At 47.3% G+C, this 24,473-nt stretch overlaps 1 protein-coding gene across 2 annotated transcripts in view; it reads left to right on the plus strand.

Moving 5' to 3' along the window:
* The window catches only part of LOC116957321 (uncharacterized), a 51,150-nt gene extending 31,479 nt beyond the window's left edge, over positions 1-19,671 (plus strand). For both annotated transcript variants that reach the window (XM_076055708.1, XM_076055709.1), the window contains exons 10-12: positions 817-975; positions 6,713-6,823; positions 18,413-19,671. In XM_076055708.1, coding sequence (XP_075911823.1) covers positions 817-975; positions 6,713-6,823; positions 18,413-18,765 — 623 coding nt within the window. In that variant the 3' untranslated portion in view covers positions 18,766-19,671. The remainder of the gene's footprint in view (positions 1-816; positions 976-6,712; positions 6,824-18,412) is intronic.
* Positions 19,672-24,473: the final 4,802 nt, after the last annotated feature.

Here is a 24,473-nt window from a genome sequence, read left to right on the forward strand (position 1 = left end):
TTCATTTTACCGGTTAAGGCCCACTGAGCCCTCAGTTGCTATGATATGTTAAATACCTCGCCTTGTATAGAAGAGGTCATGGGTTCGATCCCAATCTCGACCCTGACAAAACCTGCTGCTGTATATTTGGAGACCGCATCTCTATCTCTTTCTCTCCCCGTGGTAGTCACATGGATTTTTCACTGGGGTCCTCCGGTTTTTTTTCCCCTCGAGTAGTTTTTCCCTTCGAGTAGCCCTTTATTGGTGGAAGCCCACCACCAGCACCATTATTAGCCACAACTACCATTACCTCTAGCAGCAACCTCCACCGTCAGCAATGTGGGTGTGTGGAGCGAGGTGCAATGTTCGCCTTGCGGCCCTTTGATTGGTGGAGACTCACTGCCGGTGTCGTTGTTTTCCTGGCGGCCATTTTATTGGTGGAGACCCACTGCCGGTTTCGTTGTTTTCCCCTACATTAACATTAGCTGCCCCGCCCATGCTGCTGACACACTTGGGCTATGCCCATCTTTAAACCTTTATAAACAGTTTTCTTGTAGAAGCTAACCCCCCTTTTCCTGATGACGACCGCATGTGTTGCGATCGAAACATCATAGTTTTTCGTTGTTTTCTTTGAACCTATCTGTGTGACTTTGCCAAAAGACCCAAAGAATAATATTTGGCTGCTATAAATTTCCACGTGATTATCGGCCACTTAATTAAGCTGTTATTATTTTTAGATGCCCAGGTTGCTTGTCTGAAAAAGAGCTACACAGCTCAGTGGGGACTTACACTACAACATTGATCTAAATAATTTGCGATTGCCTCCTTGTTTTGCAGGTGGCAAAACATTCCAAGCCAGGGGATGCGGCATCAAGGCGGAGTGTGAGACGTCTGATTACAAGACGCAGATAAAGCAATTCATCACCGGCATCGTCTCATCGTTCGACGGCACCGTCAACAATTACACCTGCTGCCAGACCGATCTCTGCAATGGCGGTAGTGGATTGCAATTGACGGACAGATTGTTTAACCCACCTCCGTCTTATTTCTGTAATGTGGTGTATGCCTGTGTGTGTACGTTGAACTTAATTTCGCACCATGCTAATCGGAGGTGCTTGGGAAAGGACAATGAACTGAAAACAAGCAGTTGGAAAATAAATGTTTTGAAATAGTATAGTGGGGTAATGTGTAGTGTCATCGTCATAGGCAATCCCTCGCAATCGAGGATGAGTGTCTTCCATAGAAAAGTTTAATTATCTTTGGGTCTTAAAATACCTGAAGGGTGGTGGGTGGAACTGGATAAGTAATTTCGGCTACAGCATGCCTTTTCCGCCATTCCCACTTTTCCTCTTCGTGTTTCCACCGTTGAGTTTCAGTATGTTTGGAACCTTGAAATAGACTGTCCGTGTGTCTCCAGCTGAGGTGATACTGGGCAAGAGTCTCCTATGAGTTGGTGTCGATAGTGCACTTCTTCATGTTGGCCTTCAGAACATCCTTGAAGCGCTTTATTTGCCCTCCTCTTGAATGCACACTCCGAAATAAGCTGGAGTTGGGCACATGGCCGACCTCGAATGATCGTGGCCTCAATTCTTGTGGTGTTTGTTTGCAAGAGGACGCTAACGTTTGTGAGTCTGTCTTCCCACCCGATGTCAAGGATCTTTGGCACGCAGCCGATTGGACTTCTCTAGTGCTTTAAGATGTCTCCTATATGTTATCCATGTCTCAGTTCCGTACAGCAAGGTAGAGATTACGACTGCTTGGTAAATCATGATCTTGGTTTTGGACCTGATGTCACATTCCTCAAACAATATTTTCCTCAGCCGACCGAAAGCTGCACTTACAAATTTCAGGGGTTTTGTATTTCTTCGTCAACATTATCATTCTATTAAAGGCTTACGGGGTTTGGGAAATGCTCATTTTCTAATTTCACTGTGGATATAAATTGTCGGAGCTGGGGACTGCTCATTGACATCTGGTTGATGAAGGATGTTCGTCTTTAAACTATTAAGCGTCAGTCCCATTTTCGCATGTGCCTTAGTAAAGTTTTGATTGCTTGAAGATCCACTTCCATGTGGGCACACACGACAGCATCGTCAGCATACTGGAGCTCAACAACTACTGCTGTCGAGATGATCTTAGATTTAGATCGAAGTCGGTTGATGTTGAATAGCTTAACATCAGTTTGTTAAATTTTGATTTAAAGCTTTCGTGACTGCAGTAATTCATATTCTTAGTTTTTTCGGTAAAGTCACGTTGAAGAGAAACAACAAAATAACAAAATATATATAAAACAATAAAAAATTCTCACGACGTTTCGACCATAACTCAAACGGTCATCATCAGGTGTGTAACACACAGGTGTGTATTTTGTTGTTTCTCTTCAACGTGACTTTACCGAAAAAACTAAGAATATCAGTTTGTTAGTTTAGCTCCACTCCTGCTCGAAGCTTGCCAGTAGTTAGCTGTAGCATCGCGGTGAGGAATATTGAGAAGAGTGTTGGGGCAATGACGCAGCCTAGTTTGACTCCAATCTTAACTTCAAAGTGGTCTCGGATGGATCCATTACTAAGAATCACTGCTCGCATACTATAATGCAGCAGGCGAATGGTGACAAATTTCGGTGGACATACATACTTTTTAAGGATCTCCACAGTGTTTCCTCGGTTGACAGAATCAAAGGTTTTTGTCAGGTCAAAGAAGGAATCGCTAAAGCAGTTACACCTAGATATAAGCAATAGTGTATCCATGCATTATTAGAATATAATCGATACCATAACACAACAATCGGCTGATAATGTGTTTAATCTAACAAAAACTAACCAAATGAATACATTTTCTGACTTCATAATAAACAAATCCCTACTAATAACGAACAATTTTAAAACAAAACCGTAATGAACTTGACTAACACTGTCTTAACTAGTGACATGATCTCTGTCCTATCTAGAGTCCTTAACTTTGCCGTTACCCCACGCACAATTCCAGTGGATGAGATAATTGCTGAGGTAGAATCAGCAGTAAGACTCCTTCCACATAATGAGGCAGAGATGACCAGACACGAGGTTGCCAAAATAATTGAGAATAGCAAAGTTCCAAAAGTAAATATTAGCTCTAACGAAGCAAAAGCCTTAAGAGAGCTCCGTGTAAATAAAGATATCCAAATCCTGGCAGCTGATAAAGGCTGCACTACTGTCGTGATGTCACGAGCCGATTATGATAATAAAATTAGAAATTTACTAGAGGAAAGTACCTACATTAAAATTAAACGAGATCCAACTAATACTTTAGAACGTAAGACTACTGCAATAATTGCAAATTAATCCATAAGATTGAGCAACACCAAATTAAGCCAAGGGCCTCAAAACCACCTAGACTGTATGGGCTACCAAAGATTCGTAAAATCGGCATCCCATTACGACCCATAGTCAGTACAATTGGCTCTGCCACTTAAAAATTAGCAAAATATGTAACTAAACAAATACAGCCCTACATCGGTAGGACATCTTCATTCATAATAAATTCAGAGCATCTTGTGAATGTGATTAAAGATACTAAACTTAATCCTAATGATATTCTGGTAAGTTTTGATGTGATTTCTCTATTCACTAAGGTTCCAGTGAAGGAATCGCTTAAATTACTTGATACACTAGTAAAGAATACAGGTTTACCAAAAGATATTCCGAAACTTGCTGACCATTGTTTAAATAACTTACTTCTTATGGAGAGGGGATTTCTTTAAACAAAAGTAAGGAGCAGCAATGGGCTCTCCTTTATCTCCTGCTATGGCAAATCTGTACATGGAAAACTTTGAAATAAGAGCACTTGCCTCGAGCACATTAAAACCATCTTTTTGGTTTAGATATGTGGATGACACTTTGGTTGTCTGGCCACATGGTAAAGATACACTTAATGATTTTCTAAATCATCTCAATACACAAAACCCGGCCATACAGTTCACCATGGAAATGGAGGTGAATAACACACTCCCGTTTCTAGATATTTTTTCTTGGACATGGCATAAACGGTAAAATAACAGCGTTTACAGAAAGCAAACGCACACTGATGCCTATCTGAATGCAGATTTGCATCATCATCCAGCTCAGAAATCCTCTCTTATCAAGACGCTCATACATCGGGCTAAAACAGTGTCAGATGGTGAAAGTCTAGTGAGAGAGATCAAACACGTTAAAGAAGCATTACGACAGAATGGCTACAATAATACTCAAATTAACAGAGCACTGAATGCCAAATCACGATCGCAAAGCAACACTGCTGAAAGCGCTCAGATTCTTAAAACAATAAAAATTCCATATCTCAGGAGTAACTGACAAATTAGCCCATGTTTTGCAAAACCAAAACATTACAGTAAGATTTGGTACAGTACACAAAATTCAAAAACTAGTATCTTGCACGAAAGACGAATTACCTAAATTATCAACAGGTGTATATCGGATTAATTGTTTATGTGGCAGATGCTATATTGGACAGACGGGACGTAACATCAGCATAAGACTAAAAGAACACCAAAGAAATATTAAATTATCTCAAACACAACTGTCAGCAGTGGCAGAACATGCTTGTCAACAAGGACACTCAATTGATTTTGATAACGTTGAAGTGTTGTGTAAAACTAATTATTACTGGCAAAGACTAATTAGAGAATCCATTGAAATTGAGAGAAACAAATAATTTTAATCGTTCTGATAGCTATAGGCTTAGTGCGGCTTGGAAGCGTATTATTAAATAATACATATTACAATTCCTTATAGGGGAAACACATTAATTAATGGATTACTAATGTAGCATATAATCACAATAACACACATTACAACAAATTACTAATCTAAAACTCATTACTAATCATAACCATTGACTGATTACCAATCGATGATATAATTACAATACCCCCTTCTTCCTCAAATCACTGCACCTGAAATAAGTTTAATGATGACGTCACCCTGCTGCTCTATTTAAGACCGAGAGCAAGTGAGGGCTTTACCATTCTGGCGAATTGCCCGATGATGCTCGATGTAATTACCAGCGAAACGTCGTTTTCAAACTGTAAATGTTGTGGATTCACTCTTCAACACACTGGTGGGCTAAAGTAGTGAACTAATTGTCTTTTGTCAACGTGACACTTTATTTTGCTGATTGGCTGTGTTGGGTGGTGGACACATTTATAAATAACGCGATCGAACCCACAAACCTTTATTATGAAGGTTTGTGTGGTTCCTGACATTTTTCCTGCAGTTTATGGGCAGTGAAGATCATGCCAGTTGTGGCTCTCGATGGCCTGAACCCACGTTGGGATTCTGGGCGGAGTTGATCAGTAACTGGCAGAAGACGGTTGAGGAAAGTTCCTGCAATTATCTTTCCTGCAGTGGACAGCAAGGTGATCCCACTGTAATTTCCACAATCGGATGTATGTCCTTTCATGAAGATTTTCACAATCATGGCATCTCTGAGGTCGTTCGGGATGTCCTCGTATTTCCAAATTTTCAACGTGAGCGCTTGGAGCCGTGAATCTAGCTCCTCTCCTCCTTTTTTGAAGATTTCAGCTCCCAGGTGCCCTATTGCTCTTCATCTGCTTGATGGCTTTCCTCACTTTATCAAGGGTTGAGGGGGTTCCAAGCTCATTTCTGATTGGGTGTTGTGGAACGGACCGGAAAACACTATCATCAACAAACGAGTCTCGATTGAGCTTATTTTCAAAATTCTCCTTTCAGCGGGTGTTGAGTTCCCTCTCCTTGATCAGATCTCCTCCATTCTTAAGCCTCAGTGGGGGGTTGGTCCCTGAGTGCTTGGACCATTGGCGGTTCTGGTGGCACTGAAAAAGCCATGCATATTATAGATGTCGGCAAGATGTTGGATTTCCTTCACTTTGTCTTCCCACCATCAGTGTAGTGTACAGAAGTGTAGAATGTACATTTAACTTTTTTTAGCACCGTACGTAGACAACCGTGCTAATTGGAGATGTGGGGGAAGGACAACAAACTAAACACAAAAAGCAGTTCTAAAGAAGTGAGTTTGTCAGTCTAGATGATTTAAAAGCGCATATCGCCCAGTTGCATCCTAATATCAGAAGAGACCCACAGAAACCCACCGAGACCCATACTGATATGTGTGTAGGTTTAACTTTTTTCACAATGTACATAGCCAACCATGCTAATCGGAGGTGCAGTTTTGAGGCTATGGTGCATTGTTGAGTCTATTGGCAGTGAGTCTATGGGTAGTGTTGCCTCATGACTGACGCTTGTGTTGCATTCGAAACATCGTGATTTGTTTTATTTTATTTCTACCTATGTGACTTTACCGAAAGAACCAAAGAATATAGTCTATGGGTATTGTTGAGTCTATGGGAAGTGTTAGTCTATGGATAGGGTCGTGTTAGCCTATGGGTATTGTTGAGTCTATAGGAAGTGTTAGTCTATGGATATGGGTAGTGTTGAGTCGATGGGTAGTGTTATCTATGGTATGTATGTTGAACTTATTTCACACCACCGTGTGTCGCCGACCGCACTAATCGAAGGTGCAGGGGAAGGACAACAAATTAAACTCTGCATGTGTTGCGCTTCTTTCGCACTGTGCGCAGCCAACCACTACGAATGACGCTATATAAGATTAAAGTATTTATTATAATCATTATTATTCTTCTTCTCTGGGTCTGATCTGTATCGATGCTGTTGAATGTCGCAAAAACCCATGAGCTCACCCCACCCCCCTTGCCATGCAGTGACCAATGGTCGTACCTGCCACTTCGGAAGCAGCGGGCTGGGATTTCCTGAAGTGGACAAGGCCTGTGCACCAGGGGAAGACTCGTGTGTGGCCGCTGTGCTATCGCAGGGTAAGTTTGTTTTGGTAAAAATCATAACTTTTTTCACATATGTAGTGAGTTCAACTGAGTCGCAGACATACTCTTTGGAGGCAACACATTTATTAACACCAACACACACGGTAACTGCCCCTTAACAGAATAACAACCTATGGTGGTGACCACCAGGTTAACCACACTAATTACACCGTAACTAGCTACAACGGACCGGACCACAGCTTGGGTTCCGGTCCACGTGTTGGAGACTCTTGTAGAACGTAGAATTCTTCAGGATGAACAACAGCAGCCGGTCCCTCTAAGTGACCCGTCTTATATCCTCACGGGTCGTGGCTGTTTCCGTGCTTGGCCACGACCCACCTTCCAGAATCCTCGAGCAGGATCTCGACCCTGACACGTGACCACTCCTAGCCCCCACTTGTTGGACGTAGAACATAGATGAAGTTTTCTTCAAGATGAACAACAGCGCCGGTCCCTCTGGGGGGGCCCGGCTTATATCTTCTGCGGCGTGGCTGGCTCCGCCCCTGACCACGACAACCTTCCAGAACCCTCTAGCAGGATCTCGACCCAGCCCACATGACCACCCCGAGCCTCCACCTGGGGCCCTTTGTAGACTTAAACGGTCACATGTCCTCTCGGGTCAACCAAAGTGCCATGGCCTATAGTAACCCCATTCCTATGGCCGGCACTTCCACCCTATCCTGCAGGGCTGGGACTGCACGCCAAGCGTGATGCCATCCAGCGCTATCACTCAGCGCTGACCGAGCTCCTCTAGGGCCAGTATTACACCCACACCATTGTGGTATCTGCGATGTCATTACACCGCACATTACCCACTGGCATCCCGTGATGTCACTACACATATAATCTAATTTATATTGAGCACCCTTTACTCATTTGTTACAACTCCCACTACTCTACGAGACGTCTGGTAAAAGCGTGTACAACATTATCTGGCACGTGTCGTGAAGGGGTACTGCATAGATCTGCATTGGCTTCCGGTTGCCGAACGAATATACAGCATTAGAAGGTCGCACTGATCACACACACACAGTGTGCAATTGCCACAAATGACCCACAATACCTTGCTGATCTCATCAAGGAACAATAAACCATCGTCACACGAACTCCGCTCATCCTTGCAGCAGCAGTGACATTTGGCTGCTGGCCATTGAACTCGGACGGTGGTCACCATCTCGCATCGCTTTCAGATGCTATAGACACTACACCACTATACAGCACACTATACTATACTACTATACACTACACGATGCATTATACTACGATACACTACACACTACTATACACTAAACTTTTGCCTAGCCGTCGAACAAAGACAGTCAACACTTCATCGCACGGCGCTTTGAGATGCACTTCTGCGGCCGTATGGAGAGCTCTTCTGATATTAGGAAACCACTGGGAGCTGTACACTTTCAAATCGTCATCTAGATCGATAAGCTCATTTCTTTAGAACTGCTTGTTGTTTTGTTTAGTTTGTCCTTCCCCCTCAACTCCAAATAGCGCGGTTGGCTACATACTTACATACCAAACTATAAGCAATTTTTATTTTACCAGGTAAGGCCCCTTGAGCTATGCAGAAGCGAGCTGGTTTTCACATATGATAGCAGCTCAATGAAGTGGCTGATATCATCACGTGAATATTTATAGCAACTCAAATACTCTAAACGTGTGGAGATGTTGATTCTAAATGTGAAGGGAAAAAAACGGAGGACCTGGAGAAAAATCTACACGACCACGGGGATAGAGACAAGCAGACTCCAAATATACAGCAGGCACCAGGGTCGGAATTGAACTCATGCCCCACTATATACCAGGCGAGGGGTTAATAATCTAGCAACAATGGAGCCAGTTTTGTATGCTATGTCAAGGCGATTGCAAATACAAAAGGGTGACATAGAGTGGAATGATGCAGTTGGCAGAAGAGGCGTGCCGCAAGAGTATTGAGCAACGAGTAACTGGAGTGATAGAGGGGGTATTTGGGAATCATGCGAAGGGGTTACAGGGAAAGGTCAGGAAGGAGTGGAGGGGGGCGTGGTGGAGGGGAGAGAGGCAGGGGAATGGGTGACGATGGAGAGGTGATGAGACTTTAAGAGAGGGAACGGAAAGAGCTTAAGGAGGGGGAAGACTGCTGAATGTACAGGGGCAGTGTTGAGTCTTTGGGTGGCAGTGCCGAGTGTGGGTGGCAGTATTGAGTCTATGGGGTTATTGCTGAGTCTATGGGTGGCAGTGTTGAGTCTACGGTGCAGTGTAGAGTTAAAATGCCATGATACGTCCATTGTTTTTGTACTGTTCCCCTTTTAATGTTCTCTGGTCTGACACTTGTGTTGAGACATTGCTAGTGAGACTGCTAATGAGACACTGCTAGTGAGACACTGGGTAGCGAGACACTGGGTAGCCAGACACTTGGTAGCAAGACACTGGGTAGTGAGACACTAGGAAGTAAGATACTGGTAGTGACACACTGGGTAGCGAGACACTGGGTAGTGAGACACTGGTAGTGAGACACTGGGTAGTGAGACACTGGTGGTGAGACACTGGTAGTGAGACACTGGGTAGTGAGACACTGGGTAGTGAGACACTGGTAGTGAGACACTGGTAGTGAAACACTAGTGGTGAGATACTGGGTAGTGAGACACTGGGTAGTGAGACACTGGGTAGTGGACACTGGGTAGTGAGACACTGGGTAGTGAGATACTGGTAGTGAGACACTGGTGGTGAGACACTGGGTAGTAAGACACTGGGTAGTGAGACACTGGGTAGTGAGACACTGGGTAGTGAGACACTGGGTAGTAAAACACTGCTAGTGAGACACTGGGTAGTGAGACACTGGTAGTGAGACACTGGTAGTGAGACACTGGTAGTGAGGCACTGGGTAGTAAGACACTGGGTAGTGAGACACTGGGTAGTGAGACACTGATGGTGAGACACTGGGTAGTGAGACACTGGGATAGTGAGACACTGCTAGTGAGACACTGGTAGTGAGACACTGGGTAGTAAGACACTGGTAGCGAGACACTGGGTAGCGAGACACTGGTGGTGAGACACTGGGTAGTGAGACACTGCTAGCGAGACACTGGGTAGTGAAACACTGGGTAGTGAGACACTGGTATAGTGAGACACTGCTAGTGAGACACTGGGTAGTGAGACAATGGGTAGTAAGACACTGGTAGTGAGACACTGCTAGTGAGACACTGGGTAGCGAGACACTGGGTAGTGAGACACTGGTCGTGAGACACTGGGTAGTGAAACACTGGGTAGTGAGACACTGGGTAGTGAGACACTGGGTAGTGAGACACTGGGTAGCGAGACACTGGATAGTGAGACACTGGATAGTGAGACACTGGGTAGCGAGACACTGGGTAGCGAGACACTGGGTAGCAAGACACTGGGTAGTGAGACACTGGGTAGTAAGACACTGGGTAGTGAGACACTGGGTAGTGAGACACTGCTAGTGAGACACTGCTAGTGAGACACTGCTAGTGAGACACTGGGTAGTAAGACACTGGTAGTGAGACATTGGGTAGCGAGTCACTGGTGGTGAGAAACTGGGTAGTGAGACACTGCTAGTGAGTTACTGGGTAGTGAGACACTGGTAGTGAGACACTGGTGGTGAGAGACTGGGTAGTAAGACACTGGGTAGTGAGACACTGCGTAGTGAGACACTGGTGGTGAGACACTGGGTAGTGAGACACTGGGATAGTGAGACACTGCTAGTGAGACACTACTAGTGAGACACTGGTAGTGAGACACTGGGTAGTAAGACACTGGTAGTGAGACACTGGGTAGTGAGACACTGGTAGTGAGGCACTGGGTAGTAAGACACTGGGTAGTGAGACACTGGGTAGTGAGACACTGATGGTGAGACACTGGGTAGTGAGACACTGGGATAGTGAGACACTGCTAGTGAGACACTGGTAGTGAGACACTGGGAAGTAAGACACTGGTAGCGAGACACTGGGTAGCGAGACACTGGTGGTGAGACACTGGGTAGTGAGACACTGCTAGCGAGACACTGGGTAGTGAAACACTGGGTAGTGAGACACTGGTATAGTGAGACACTGCTAGTGAGACACTGGGTAGTGAGACAATGGGTAGTAAGACACTGGTAGTGAGACACTGCTAGTGAGACACTGGGTAGCGAGACACTGGGTAGTGAGACACTGGTCGTGAGACACTGGGTAGTGAAACACTGGGTAGTGAGACACTGGGTAGTGAGACACTGGGTAGTGAGACACTGGGTAGCGAGACACTGGATAGTGAGACACTGGATAGTGAGACACTGGGTAGCGAGACACTGGGTAGCGAGACACTGGGTAGCAAGACACTGGGTAGTGAGACACTGGGTAGTAAGACACTGGGTAGTGAGACACTGGGTAGTGAGACACTGCTAGTGAGACACTGCTAGTGAGACACTGCTAGTGAGACACTGGGTAGTAAGACACTGGTAGTGAGACATTGGGTAGCGAGTCACTGGTGGTGAGAAACTGGGTAGTGAGACACTGCTAGTGAGTTACTGGGTAGTGAGACACTGGTAGTGAGACACTGGTGGTGAGAGACTGGGTAGTAAGACACTGGGTAGTGAGACACTGCGTAGTGAGACACTGGTGGTGAGACACTGGGTAGTGAGACACTGGGATAGTGAGACACTGCTAGTGAGACACTACTAGTGAGACACTGGTAGTGAGACACTGGGTAGTAAGACACTGGTAGTGAGACACTGGGTAGCGAGACACTGGTGGTGAGACACTGGGTAGTGAGACACTGCTAGTGAGACACTGGGTAGTGAGACACTGGGTAGTGAGACACTGGTATAGTGAAACACTGCTAGTGAGACACTGGGTAGTGAGACAATAGGTAGTAAGACACTGGGTAGTGAGACACTGGGTAGTGAGACACTGGTGGTGAGACACTGGGTAGTGAGACACTGGGATAGTGAGACACTGGGATAGTGAGACACTGCTAGTGAGACACTGGTAGTGAGACACTGGGTAGTAAGACACTGGTAGTGAGACACTGGGTAGCGAGACACTGGTGGTGAGACACTGGGTAGTGAGACACTGGGTAGTGAGACACTGGTAGTGAGACACTGGTAGTGAAACACTAGTGGTGAGATACTGGGTAGTGAGACACTGGGTAGTGAGACACTGGGTAGTGGACACTGGGTAGTGAGACACTGGGTAGTGAGATACTGGTAGTGAGACACTGGTGGTGAGACACTGGGTAGTAAGACACTGGGTAGTGAGACACTGGGTAGTGAGACACTGGGTAGTGAGACACTGGGTAGTAAAACACTGCTAGTGAGACACTGGGTAGTGAGACACTGGTAGTGAGACACTGGTAGTGAGACACTGGTAGTGAGGCACTGGGTAGTAAGACACTGGGTAGTGAGACACTGGGTAGTGAGACACTGATGGTGAGACACTGGGTAGTGAGACACTGGGATAGTGAGACACTGCTAGTGAGACACTGGTAGTGAGACACTGGGTAGTAAGACACTGGTAGCGAGACACTGGGTAGCGAGACACTGGTGGTGAGACACTGGGTAGTGAGACACTGCTAGCGAGACACTGGGTAGTGAAACACTGGGTAGTGAGACACTGGTATAGTGAGACACTGCTAGTGAGACACTGGGTAGTGAGACAATGGGTAGTAAGACACTGGTAGTGAGACACTGCTAGTGAGACACTGGGTAGCGAGACACTGGGTAGTGAGACACTGGTCGTGAGACACTGGGTAGTGAAACACTGGGTAGTGAGACACTGGGTAGTGAGACACTGGGTAGTGAGACACTGGGTAGCGAGACACTGGATAGTGAGACACTGGATAGTGAGACACTGGGTAGCGAGACACTGGGTAGCGAGACACTGGGTAGCAAGACACTGGGTAGTGAGACACTGGGTAGTAAGACACTGGGTAGTGAGACACTGGGTAGTGAGACACTGCTAGTGAGACACTGCTAGTGAGACACTGCTAGTGAGACACTGGGTAGTAAGACACTGGTAGTGAGACATTGGGTAGCGAGTCACTGGTGGTGAGAAACTGGGTAGTGAGACACTGCTAGTGAGTTACTGGGTAGTGAGACACTGGTAGTGAGACACTGGTGGTGAGAGACTGGGTAGTAAGACACTGGGTAGTGAGACACTGCGTAGTGAGACACTGGTGGTGAGACACTGGGTAGTGAGACACTGGGATAGTGAGACACTGCTAGTGAGACACTACTAGTGAGACACTGGTAGTGAGACACTGGGTAGTAAGACACTGGTAGTGAGACACTGGGTAGTGAGACACTGGTAGTGAGGCACTGGGTAGTAAGACACTGGGTAGTGAGACACTGGGTAGTGAGACACTGATGGTGAGACACTGGGTAGTGAGACACTGGGATAGTGAGACACTGCTAGTGAGACACTGGTAGTGAGACACTGGGTAGTAAGACACTGGTAGCGAGACACTGGGTAGCGAGACACTGGTGGTGAGACACTGGGTAGTGAGACACTGCTAGCGAGACACTGGGTAGTGAAACACTGGGTAGTGAGACACTGGTATAGTGAGACACTGCTAGTGAGACACTGGGTAGTGAGACAATGGGTAGTAAGACACTGGTAGTGAGACACTGCTAGTGAGACACTGGGTAGCGAGACACTGGGTAGTGAGACACTGGTCGTGAGACACTGGGTAGTGAAACACTGGGTAGTGAGACACTGGGTAGTGAGACACTGGGTAGTGAGACACTGGGTAGCGAGACACTGGATAGTGAGACACTGGATAGTGAGACACTGGGTAGCGAGACACTGGGTAGCGAGACACTGGGTAGCAAGACACTGGGTAGTGAGACACTGGGTAGTAAGACACTGGGTAGTGAGACACTGGGTAGTGAGACACTGCTAGTGAGACACTGCTAGTGAGACACTGCTAGTGAGACACTGGGTAGTAAGACACTGGTAGTGAGACATTGGGTAGCGAGTCACTGGTGGTGAGAAACTGGGTAGTGAGACACTGCTAGTGAGTTACTGGGTAGTGAGACACTGGTAGTGAGACACTGGTGGTGAGAGACTGGGTAGTAAGACACTGGGTAGTGAGACACTGCGTAGTGAGACACTGGTGGTGAGACACTGGGTAGTGAGACACTGGGATAGTGAGACACTGCTAGTGAGACACTACTAGTGAGACACTGGTAGTGAGACACTGGGTAGTAAGACACTGGTAGTGAGACACTGGGTAGCGAGACACTGGTGGTGAGACACTGGGTAGTGAGACACTGCTAGTGAGACACTGGGTAGTGAGACACTGGGTAGTGAGACACTGGTATAGTGAAACACTGCTAGTGAGACACTGGGTAGTGAGACAATAGGTAGTAAGACACTGGGTAGTGAGACACTGGGTAGTGAGACACTGGTGGTGAGACACTGGGTAGTGAGACACTGGGATAGTGAGACACTGGGATAGTGAGACACTGCTAGTGAGACACTGGTAGTGAGACACTGGGTAGTAAGACACTGGTAGTGAGACACTGGGTAGCGAGACACTGGTGGTGAGACACTGGGTAGTGAGACACTGCTAGTGAGACACTGGGCAGTGAGACACTGCTAGTGAGACACTGGGTAGTGAGACACTGGGTAGTGAGACACTGGGTAGTGAGACACTGGTATAGTGATACACTGCTAGTGAGACACTGGGTAGTGAGACAATAGGTAGTAAGACACTGGTAGTGAGACACTGCTAGTGAGACACTGGGTAGCGAGACACTGGGTAGTGAGGCACTGGGTAGTGAGACACTGGTGGTGAGACACTGGGTAGTGAGACACTGGTCGTCAGACACTGGGTAGTGAGACACTGGGTAGTGAGACACTGGGTAGCGAGACACTGGGTCGTGAGACATTGCTAGTGAGACACTGTGTAGTGAGACACTGCTAGTGAGACACTGGGTAGCGAGACACTGGGTAGCCAGACACTTGGTAGCAAGACACTGGGTAGTGAGACACTAGGAAGTAAGATACTGGTAGTGACACACTGGGTAGCGAGACACTGGGTAGTGAGGCACTGGTAGTGAGACACTGGGTGGTGAGACACTGGTAGTGAGACACTGGGTAGTGAGACACTGGGTAGTGAGACACTGGGTAGTGGACACTGGGTAGTGAGACACTGGGTAGTGAGATACTGGTAGTGAGACACTGGTGGTGAGACACTGGGTAGTAAGACACTGGATAGTGAGACACTGGGTAGTGAGACACTGGGTAGTGAGACACTGGGTAGTAAAACACTGCTATTGAGACACTGGGTAGTGAGACACTGGTAGTGAGACACTGGTAGTGAGACACTGGTAGTGAGGCACTGGGTAGTAAGACACTGGGTAGTGAGACACTGGGTAGTGAGACACTGATGGTGAGACACTGGGTAGTGAGACACTGGGATAGTGAGACACTGCTAGTGAGACACTGGTAGTGAGACACTGGGTAGTAAGACACTGGTAGCGAGACACTGGGTAGCGAGACACTGGTGGTGAGACACTGGGTAGTGAGACACTGCTAGCGAGACACTGGGTAGTGAAACACTGGGTAGTGAGACACTGGTATAGTGAGACACTGCTAGTGAGACACTGGGTAGTGAGACAATGGGTAGTAAGACACTGGTAGTGAGACACTGCTAGTGAGACACTGGGTAGCGAGACACTGGGTAGTGAGACACTGGTGGTGAGACACTGGGTAGTGAAACACTGGGTAGTGAGACACTGGGTAGTGAGACACTGGGTAGTGAGACACTGGGTAGCGAGACACTGGATAGTGAGACACTGGGTAGTGAGACACTGGATAGTGAGACACTGGGTAGCGAGACACTGGGTAGCGAGACACTGGGTAGCAAGACACTGGGTAGTGAGACACTGGGTAGTAAGACACTGGGTAGTGAGACACTGGGTAGTGAGACACTGCTAGTGAGACACTGCTAGTGAGACACTGCTAGTGAGACACTGGGTAGTAAGACACTGGTAGTGAGACACTGGGTAGCGAGTCACTGGTGGTGAGAAACTGGGTAGTGAGACACTGCTAGTGAGTTACTGGGTAGTGAGACACTGTTAGTGAGACACTGGTGGTGAGACACTGGGTAGTAAGACACTGGGTAGTGAGACACTGCGTAGTGAGACACTGGTGGTGAGACACTGGTTAGTGAGACACTGCGATAGTGAGACACTGCTAGTGAGACACTACTAGTGAGACACTGGTAGTGAGACACTGGGTAGTAAGACACTGGTAGTGAGACACTGGGTAGCGAGACACTGGTGGTGAGACACTGGGTAGTGAGACACTGCTAGTGAGACACTGGGTAGTGAGACACTGGGTAGTGAGACACTGGTATAGTGAAACACTGCTAGTGAGACACTGGGTAGTGAGACAATAGGTAGTAAGACACTGGGTAGTGAGACACTGGGTAGTGAGACACTGGTGGTGAGACACTGGGTAGTGAGACACTGGGATAGTGAGACACTGCTAGTGAGACACTGGTAGTGAGACACTGGGTAGTAAGACACTGGTAGTGAGACACTGGGTAGCGAGACACTGGTGGTGAGACACTGGGTAGTGAGACACTGCTAGTGAGACACTGGGCAGTGAGACACTGCTAGTGAGACACTGGGTAGTGAGACACTGGGTAGTGAGACACTGGGTAGTGAGACACTGGTATAGTGATACACTGCTAGTGAGACACTGGGTAGTGAGACAATAGGTAGTAAGACACTGGTAGTGAGACACTGCTAGTGAGACACTGGGTAGCGAGACACTGGGTAGTGAGGCACTGGGTAGTGAGACACTGGTGGTGAGACACTGGGTAGTGAGACACTGGTCGTCAGACACTGGGTAGTGAGACACTGGGTAGTGAGACACTGGGTAGCGAGACACTGGGTCGTGAGACATTGCTAGTGAGACACTGTGTAGTGAGACACTGGATAGTGAGACACTGGGATAGTGAGACACTGTGTAGCGAGACACTGGGTAGTGAGACACTGGGTAGCAAGACACTGGGTAGCGAGACACTGGGTAGTGAGACAATGGCTAGTGAGACACTGGGTAGCGAGACACTGGGTAGCCAGTCACTTGGTAGCGAGACACTGGGTAATGAGACACTGGGTAATGAGACACTGGGTAGTGAGACACTGCAAGTGAGACACTGCTAGTGAGACACTGGGTAGTGAGACACTGCTAGTGAGACACTGCTAGTGAGACACTGGGTAGCGAGACACTGGGTAGTAAGACACTGGTAGTGAAACACTGGGTAGTGAGGCACTGGGTAGTGAGACACTGGTGGTGAGACACTGGGTAGTGAGACACTGGTCGTCAGACACTGGGTAGTGAGACACTGGGTAGTGAGACACTGGGTAGCGAGACACTGGGTCGTGAGACACTGCTAGTGAGACACTGTGTAGTGAGACACTGGATAGTGAGACACTGGGATAGTGAGACACTGTGTAGCGAGACACTGGGTAGTGAGACACTGGGTAGCAAGACACTGGGTAGCGAGACACTGGGTAGTGAGACACTGGCTAGTGAGACACTGGGTAGCGAGACACTGGGTAGCCAGTCACTTGGTAGCGAGACACTGGATAATGAGACACTGGGTAATGAGACACTGGGTAGTGAGACACTGCTAGTGAGACACTGCTAGTGAGACACTGGGTAGTGAGACACTGCTAGTGAGACACTGCTAGTGAGACACTGGGTAGCGAGACACTGGGTAGTAAGATACTGGTAGTGAAACACTGGGTAGTGAGACACTGGTAGCGAGACACTGGGTAGTAAGACACTGGTAGTGAGACACTGGGTAGTAAGACACTGGTAGTGAGACACTGGGTAGTGAGACACTGGGTAGAAAAACACTGGGTAGCGAGACACTGGGTAGTGAGACACTGGGTAGTAAGACACTGGGTAGTGAGACACTGGTAGTGAGACACTGCTAGTGAGACTAGGCCATACAGAAGGCTGCTGTCTCTGGTGTAGGCCAATCAATGTCAAAGACAATTACATTACACTATGTGACACAATTTTTGTTTCTGGGTAGTGTTATTTTTAAATTGCTCATGCCTAAAAAGTATAAAAAATGGCTATTATTCCCCATAAAATTTAGCTTTTGTGATCGGGACAGTGACATTTTGAAATGTACCTATTTTCAATGAGAATTCCAGATAGATTCAGTGCTGAGTAAATTTAGAGTCGATTCTAGAACATTCTAGAACTTTCCAGTAATATAAATAAGAGTATAAATACACCAGCCGCCACGCTGAATGCAAGCCAAGGCCACGGTGTCGAAGATCGGCCTCGACCGTGCGTGTCCACGTCAGGCCGTGGTCTGCCCCGGGAGCGACTCCAGTCCCACGCAGGGCTCTGGCGTGATATTCTCACAGGATGCCGGCCATCCCGTGAGAAGGCGGACCCCGGCATTGGTGATGTGTCCGCTGAAGTGGATGTGGAGTATCCTCGGATGGAATGTGCATTATAAATATGAACTATTATTAATAATTCCTATTATTCATGCTAGCATTTATTTACGTATATAAATTTATTAATTTAACAGGTTTTTTTTTTCTTTTTACTTTTCCAGGCGGGCGGCAGTTCATGGGCAGAGGCTGCGCCACTACAGCTCAATGTGCCGCCGCCGATTTCAAGGTGCAGCTGAAGGAGTACATCAGCGCCCTTGTCCCCTCGTTCACCGGCACTGTCGATTCGTTCACCTGCTGCCAGCAGAATCTCTGCAACAATGGCGGTGGCAGCGGTGGCAGTGGCACCACCACCGGCACCACCAGAGGCGGCGGCACCACCAGCGGCACCACCAGCGGCACCACGAAAGGCGGCGGCACCAGTGGCGGTGGTGGCAATGGATGCGCCGGATTGCGTGCGGCTCACTTCACGTCGGCCTTGCTCGTTGCCGCGACCGTTATCTCGTCTGCTTTTTAATGCTCTGCCTATCGGGCCGACCGCGGCAGTTGTCCTCGCCTAGAGTGGCTGACGGCACTCCTGAAAAGGGGCACCCTTAAGATAAGCAGGAAAAAAGAATTTCGCCCGGTTAAAATTGCGTGGGGGACTCCTCTACTTACGGATATTGCACTCACAGACTTTCAGAGATACGAACAAAGCTCTCCCCGTATGTCCAGTTGCAGCTGTTCGGAACCGAGAGTCGTAAGTTCAACCGCAGCCCAAAACATGGAGGTGGTGGCATCTGCATCTGCAGAACGTGAAGAACCAGTGGTATCTTCAATGTGAAGAACGAGTGGCATCTGTATCTGTAGAATGTGAAGAACTGATGGCATCTACATCTGCAGAACATGCAGTTACCAGTGGCATCTACTTCTGCTGAACGTGACGAATCAACGACATCTACATCTCCAGAATATGAAGAACTGGTGGCATCTGCAAAAACAAGCCATTCTTCATGTTTAGTGTACACGCCGTACAACGTGTTTGGATTCGACATGAGTAAAGTTGGAATTACGAACAAATCGACTCATGACAAGACCTCTGGGACCTAAATCGTTCGTGAGTAGAGGAGTCCCTGTATGGGTGCCGTGGCCGCTAGTGAGATGTTAACTGCCTCGCCATGTATACAGGAGGGTTGTGGGTTCCACCCCGCACCCTGACGGGTCGATTCCTGCTGGTGTATATGTGGAGTCTGCGTCTCTCTCTCTCCCCCCCCCCCCCATGGAAATGTTATCTCCCTTGCTTGGTATCCAGGAGGTCGAAAAATCAATCCCAGACACTGACGATGCCTGTTATTATATATTTCGAGTCTCTCTCTATCCACGTGGAGGTGTTAACTACCTTGCCTGAAATACAGGATGGCATGGGTTTGATCCCGGAACCTGACGATGTGTGCTGCTTTCTATTTGGAGTCGGCGTCTCTCTCTTACTCGCCGTGGTTTTAGTTATAGTCACATGGTTTTAGTTTATAGTCACGTGGTTCTCGGTACGTGGCAACGTCCCAGGGGATGTTCGTGAGGTGATTTATAAATGTGTGAAATTATATCATACGTGAGAGTCATTATGTACATACGACATGATACACAACACTACTATACAGTACACTATGCACTACACTATACAAATACACTACTATACACTTCACTCCTATACACTACACACCACACTCTACACTATTCTACACTGCACTATACGTGTGTATCTCCTCGGCCGCGTGGATTTTACTCTTGTCTCTCTGGTTTTTTACTCCGCATGTAGAATCAACATCACCACGCGTTGAGAATATTTGGCTGATATAAATGTCAATGAGATGATGATGATGATTATGATGATAATCCACTGTTTGAGATTTTATCATTTGTGACGGCCAGGTGAGGGTTTCTAAAATAGAGATACATCGTAGCTCAGTGGGGCCTCACACCTGCCAAAATAAAAATAGTTTACTTTGAATTTATATGCACCGACTGTGCTCCTCTCTGTCTAGAACTCAGCTCTCACACGCAACATTCTTAGGCGACTCCATTACCTAATAATCAGAATAATATTTATTTATACTGCAAGGAGGAGGGTTCTGATGAGCTATGAAGCTCTGTGTCAAAGATGTCCAGTAGGGGGACACGGCGGTCAGAACGTTACAACAACAACATACAAAATACTCACAAACACTGATAGGGGTGCAAAGTAAATGAAAGGTAAGCCAATCACTAATATTCAAATCAAACTCAACTATTTTTTTTATTTTACCAGGTGTAAGGCTCCATTGACCTGGCCATCACAAATGATAACAGCTCAACCATGTGGCTGACATCATCATGATCACGTGGACATTCATAGTAGCAGCAGCAGCAGCCAAATACTCCAAAGACGTGGTAATGTTGATTTTAAATGTGGAGAGGGAAAACCAGAGGACCCGAAGAAAAATCCGCACGACCACGGGGAGAGAAAGAGACACGCAGACACCAAATATACAAAAGTCCATCGTCAAGGTCCGGGATTGAACCCATGTTCTCCTGCATACAAGGCGAGGTAGTTAACATCCCCTAGCCACCATGGCTCCCACAACAGATAGACAACCCCAGCCCCGGCCAACCATAAAGTACATTCATACGTAGTTACTCAATGATGATAAGGTCATCACGCAGAGACCCGTAGACTTGCAACACAGAGACGCATAGGCTCACCACACAGAGACATTTAGACTCATTACAGAGACCCATAGTTTCACCACGCAGAAACCAATAGACTCATCACACAGAAACCCTATAGACTCACCACACAGAAACCCATAGACTCACGACCACACAGAGGAGTGACCCACATAGACTCATCACCCCCCGCGGGCCAATCACAGAGTCCGCTCACACGTAGTTACTCCACGACGATACCATGGATCGGAGGGGGAAAGCCGAGCGACGGGCTGCCCCCACCGCTGCCCCATACCTCTCCCGTTTGTGACAGTGAGGGTAGTGGCGGCAGCAGCGGCAGGGAGCCCCCCAGGATGAGCAGCACGGCCACTGCCCAGCCGACAGAAATGGATGCGCCGATCACTCGCTTCATGGATTCGGGCACCAGCGGGTTGTGGAAGTCGCGCACGACGGAGTCGGCCGTTCACGACGAGGGCACCAGCTCCACGACGCCGGCGAGGATGAGGGTCACCCCCCCCGAGCCCATTGTGACGTGGGCCTTGCCCGTGACGTCATCGCCAATGCACATGGTGCACTTGGCGCCCGCGACGCCTGCCAGGATGCCGAGGGCTGCGAAGACAATGGCGGTGATGGACAGGGCCCGGGCAGCCTGCAAGATAATTATTATTTTAATTTCGAAGTTGTATAGCTTTTTATTATTTATTTATTTATTATTATGCCTGGGAAGAATTAGTGAGTGCCGACATTAGGGGCAGGAGCAAAATTTAGGAAAGGAAATATATACAGTTTTAGACGTATTGCGTGAAATGATTTTGTAAAATGTGTTATCTGGCCATTCGGTGTTATTCTGTGCTATTGGGTATGCTATTGGGTATTGCAGCGCCTGTGGGTTTTTTCCATTGGGGGCCAAGTATGAAAAGGTTCCTGCTTGCACCAACCCTGGAGCGTGCTACGTAAAGCTGCCCAGAGAAACAGGGAGTTAGAATATTTATAAATAAAACATTTATTTTTCACTATTATAGTTGTATTATATATAATTTCATTTTTATTCACTATGAAATTTGCTTTGCTTTCTAATTATTAGTCTCCATTATTTTTTTAATTAATTATTGTTATTTTAGTATGTTTTGTTCTAATCTCCATATATATAAAAGGCTAATTTGTGAATGTGTGTCTGTTCAAAATGTTTAGCGTACTTCGTGACATGCAACAAACTTGAAATTTGCCATGAGGGTACTTTCCAGACTGTACACCATGCAAAAAATGATCAAAATACACTTCTGCTTTTTTTTTGGTGGGGGGGGGGGGGGAGCTCAATAATGCATTTATTTTTTGCACGGCAAGTGAGCTTTGAAGTCAAATCTGTCATGTGACCCGCGCATGTGGAAGCGTAACGCAGTGTAGTGTAGTGGTTAGCGCGCCGCGCTACAAACCCGGCGACCCGAGTTCTATTCCCGCTCACGGCCACCACCGGTGACGATTATTTGACACTGGTTCTGGGCCTCCCATAGGTGAACTCAGCCTCAAACAAGTAACTGGTGTGGTGTGTGAACATCGCCACTGAGGAGACAACAGTGGCCGGGCGTGGTGAATCCAAGTCCTGGGGCGAAGCCCGGTAGTCAAGCTAATTTATATATTTTAAAATTATATATTTATACTTTCACTAGCGGTAAGTACCCGGCATTGCCCGGGCGAAAAAGGCAGACACACGCATGGACTTCCACACAGACATCGACCCACACACGTAGAAACACATCGACTTAGACGCACACACACACACATATGGTTAAACCCAGGATGGATTGTTAGCAGGCCAGCCTAAATGTTTCCAACCGGCGAAGATGTACCATTAGGGGGGTGCACGTTTCGCAACTGTAGATAAGGGAGGGAACGACCATGGCCGAGAAGACGTGGAGCTTCATGTGGAGAGAGAGACCAGGTATCTTCCACACAGTGTAACGCAGCCGATGAAAACAATGGCGCTCCACTGATTTGGAGTGAGACTTCTGCTGTTAAACCGGAGCCGGTAATGAGCACAATGGCGAGGTATAGGAATCTCTGCAATCTCTGCACAACTGCCGCATCACCAATTGTGAGAAGTGGGGGTGGATTGTCCGATAGTGCAAAATACCCAGGCAGGTGCTTAGTTTTGGTGGGGCTGATGATAATGCCCCACTGTTAGTGACAAGCTCCAGGTTCAGCAGCAGTGCCTCCAACTTCTCCTGAGTGAGCAGCAATCACCAGAGCATCGGCATACATTACATGGTTGAGCAATAGGGAGCCATCCCTTGACTGCACCCGGGCATTGATCAGCCTCCCATTGTATCTGAACCATGTGGTAATTATTTCGGTACAGCCATTGAAGGCTTCACGAACTATGTGGTCAAAATATATGTTAAAAAATGTGGGAGCCAGAGGACATCCCTGTCACACCCCAAGGTGTAGAGGGAATGGCTCTGACTGATGGCCACGTAGTTTGACGCGGGGCCGCTGACCATCAAGAAGGTCCTTAAGGATCGTGAGCAAAGGGTGAGGGACTCCGAAAGCATGAAGTACAAGCCAGAGGCCAGGCCTACTGATGGTATCATAGGCCTTGACCAGGTCAATAAAGCACACACATTCACTCACACATGGACCTACAGACACGCAAAGAAATGGACTTACACTGACTCACATGGAGCCACGCACACAAAGCGACTAACACACACGCCCATGGACTTACACACACAGACATTGACACACACACAAACACATGGACTTACACACACACACACATGGACTCACACACGCATAGACATCCACTTTAGATGCACACACATTGAGTTACACACACATAGATAGACTGACACATACACTGCCGTACACACACATACGGACTGTGACACACAGACATCTACTTTAAATACACACACATGGATTAACACGCACATATCGACTCACACACACATATTGACTTACACACTCAGATGGAGCCATGCACACACATGGACTAACACACACACATGGACTAACACACACACAGTGACTGATACGCACACAAATGGACTGACACACACACTTGGACTGACACACAAACACTTGGACGTACACACACACATCGGGCATTTCCAATCTAAAAAGACAGACACACACATGGGCTTAAACACACGCATGGACCTACACGGACACACATATGGACTTAAACACACACACATCGACTCACACACACACATGGACGTGCACAGCAATTCCTGATGATGGCACAGCTATCAGTATCGCAGTACTCGGTATGAGTAAATAGCGTGATATGAGCAATGGACACAATGGAAATGCATTGAAGAAATAAGCAGAAAGAAGTGTAAATTAATGAGCAGCAGTACGCACAGGTAAGTTCAGAAGCAGGCTACAGTTTAGGTAATAGACTGGCAGTACGCGGACTCAATGACATAAGCATTGCTACAGTCAACATAAAAAGCTGCCAATACGGGCAGCAGCTGAAAAAGCAGAATACAGTCGACATGAAAGGCTGGCAGTACACCGAGTGAGGTAAAGAAGCAGGCAAGA

Source organism: Petromyzon marinus, chromosome 72 (assembly GCF_048934315.1).
Source record: "Petromyzon marinus isolate PM22_M1 ecotype Great Lakes invasive population chromosome 72, UKy_Petmar_22M1.pri1.0, whole genome shotgun sequence".
Lineage (NCBI taxonomy): Eukaryota > Metazoa > Chordata > Hyperoartia > Petromyzontiformes > Petromyzontidae > Petromyzon > Petromyzon marinus.